The following is a 3,150-nucleotide window of genomic DNA, read 5'->3' as shown; positions in this document are numbered from 1 at the left end:
ATATATATATATATATATATACATATATATATATATATATATATATATATATATATATATATATATATATATATATTATTTTATATATAATATATTATAGTCATAAATAAATAATTTAACATAAAAAAATCACTTCGTAATTCTGTTGTACTCGTTCTACTATACTCCACAATCAAGTGGCAATTTGCAAAGAGTTCTTTTGATTGAATCAACTATTTTTTTAGGAATATTATTTACAAGTCACCTTAGTCGAAGTTTACAACTTACCTGTATCTCTACCATATTAAAGGTAAATAATTTTCAACATTTTCTTAAAGTCTTGGGCCTAAAATTGTGTCGGCGGAGACTATAATAATACACATCCAATTTTGAGATCTCAACCAGTGACCCCTAACAAAAAATTAAACAATATTATTCAACCAAATAATGAGCTAATTTTTCCATACAATTTTGTAAATTGAAAAATTGATCGCTGAAAAACGAAGAGAACTCTCAAATAAAAGATTCTTAATTAATAAAATTGTATAACAAAGCGAATATAAAAGTGCAACTTTTGACCTTTGGCCAATGTGCACCGCGACATCTGATCTTCTGCGTTGAACGGTTGAACAACTTGATAGTTGTTGCCTTAATTTAGCCAAATTTAGTTCACGTAAACTATATTCTACTTGTCGTAACTTATACTAAATTATCTAGAAATATAAAAAATAATTCGTATTTGTGTAACTTCTGATTCGATAATCTTTAATTATCGTTAACGTTAGCCATAAATTTTTAAAAAGTTAAAAACAAATATAATTGGGTATTTTATTTACAGTGTTCCACACCTAAACGGTCCTAGCAAATCTTAATACGAAAAAAAAAGACAAAAATTGAAAAAGTAAATTGAAAAAAACGTAGTTTTGTTATTCGTTAGCTCGACAGTTTATTTATTCGTCCTTCCGCCAGAACTTTCGTTCGTTTATCTGTCTTCCCACCGTCTGCTTGTCTGATCATCCGCTCCTTCATCTGTCTGTCGGCCCTGGTGTCTGATCCACTAGTGCACCCTAGTAAATTCCAAAATTGTATTGAAAACTGAAATGCTACTATTAATTGTTTTTTACGCCTAGATAAATGCTATAAAAATATTTTATTACTTGAAAAAAAAATGCTTTTAATTTTAATTTGTTACATCGATGCAGTAAAGTTACATGTCATCTCCTGCAGATACTCGGGCCTCAGACCGTTTGCTGAAGCTATTTATGTAACATATACATGCTTGCATCGGTAGTAAAAAAGTACTTGATTCTGCAACTTGCGTTCGTTTTATTTCTCTTACGCTCTTTTCATATAAAATTTGCTTTAAAATCGTCTGACGTATTAGGAGAACAGACGCATTTCTCGACAAGCGCGCCCAAGTAAATGTAAAATTCCAGGGTTCTGCAACTAATAAATTTATGGGTTCCAATGCAAAAATATGCTGACATGCGATGTTGGCAATAACGGGAGTATGTAATGGTGTTAATAATTTTATATAATCATGTAAATAAAAGTATTAGTTTTACATCATTTATATATAATGAGTAGTTTTTTTGCTGTTATTGTTACTATGTTAGCAATTTTAATCTTCTACATAGACCACATAAAATAACATTATGAGGCCAACTCTCCGATAAAATAGAAATGTTATGGCAACGCTATATTGCGGTCATATCTTTGTATGAACTGTCAAAAAGTTATGTATTTCTCATGCGATCAGGCGTTTCACACATAAAACCTGACCTACAAAACGCACAAAAATCAAATAGTTTTTATCATAAGTGCGCCTTTCTAATGTCTCATTGATAACACATACGTGAAGTTAGGTTTTATGTGTGAAACGCCTGATCGCATGAGAATACATAACTTTTTGACAGTTTTTGCTACCAATTAATAAAGATAGGACTATAGCAAAGCTTTGCAATAACATTTCTAATATATCGGAGAATTGGTTCTTATATTCTATTGTATTTCTATCATCGATTTGAATCAACATCTTTTGTTGCATTACATTTCACCTACTTTCACATTTGCTACATTTCTCCTTATTCACAACCTAATATTGTTCATTGCCTTAAACTTTGATGGTGATTTTCGAATTCCTTTATTTCACAAAGTAATTTAAAAAAGATATTGTCATCTACTGAATGGAGAGTTCGAGAAATAATGAAAGATATTTATATTTTCTATATGAAGATTCTCCAAACGCTCATAAATAAAAGTTTATTCATAACCTTATTTTGCCTTCATCAGAGACAAAGATTCAATAATAATTTGCAAGGTGACAAGCATTAGTGATTTTTAATGAAAAGTAAATGTTTTGTGATCATTTGTGAATATTAGTGATGAACAGTGGTTACTTTGATTTAAATTCAAGCGAATTAATAAATTATTTTTTGCGATCTTCAATGTATCGATCTTCAATGTATCTCTTACGAAGGGTTTCCCATTAATTGTATGATCAATTTTTTTAAATTTTTAGATGCAATACATTTCAAATTAGCCGTTGATGAATTTTATATTCTATTTATTTTACCTTGCTTATTTTATGTTATAAAAAGGTTTGCCATCCCGTCTACCAACACATATGCGCCAATGTGCGTGTTGCGCTCCGGAAAGCGTCTGTTCGCCTGGCATTTTCGCTTTGATATTGACGTGCGGTTGATTGAAGCAAGTTTGTCTTTGCGATTATAATTATGGTAAAATAAATAATGATTTACAAGTTTCAGAAGCGTTTTAATAGGAATAGTATTTGTTGAATATATGTATAATTAGGTATAATCTAGAATTTGATGTAGGCATATACATTCAGGTCTATTAATCTGGCGTATCAATAAAAATGTGATATTTTTAGAAGTTTAGTACCTAAATTCATACGTTTCGATTATAGTTTTAGCATGATTTTAGATTCAGTTTCAAATTATTTGCGATTGACAGAAATAAAAAAATATCAAAACTATTATTATACAGAGGAAAATGCAATGTTGAAGTTCTCGTGCAGAATTAAAGTTTGTTTTTGTTTATAATATACAAAGTAATTTTTTATTGATTTTATTTTGCGATCTGTTTATACAGAATAATGAGCAGGATTCTTAGTATATGAAAAAAAAACATTGTGATTCGATAGTAGTA

At 29.3% G+C, this 3,150-nt stretch overlaps 1 protein-coding gene across 1 annotated transcript in view; it reads right to left on the bottom strand.

Annotated features, from left to right (window-relative positions):
- Positions 1-912: 912 nt before the first annotated feature.
- LOC113375117 overlaps positions 913-3,150 on the bottom strand; it is a 23,281-nt gene continuing 21,043 nt past the window's right edge. Inside the window, exon 3 of the mRNA XM_026615067.1 lies at positions 913-1,046. Within this exon, the coding sequence (XP_026470852.1) occupies positions 913-1,046 (134 nt within the window). The remainder of the gene's footprint in view (positions 1,047-3,150) is intronic.

This window comes from Ctenocephalides felis, unplaced genomic scaffold (assembly GCF_003426905.1).
Source record: "Ctenocephalides felis isolate EL2017-DRISC unplaced genomic scaffold, ASM342690v1 CF-g0.4_SCAFFOLD_01886, whole genome shotgun sequence".
NCBI lineage: Eukaryota > Metazoa > Arthropoda > Insecta > Siphonaptera > Pulicidae > Ctenocephalides > Ctenocephalides felis.
The sequence above is the reverse complement of the archived record's forward strand: the minus strand, read 5'-3'. Positions and strand labels throughout refer to the sequence as shown.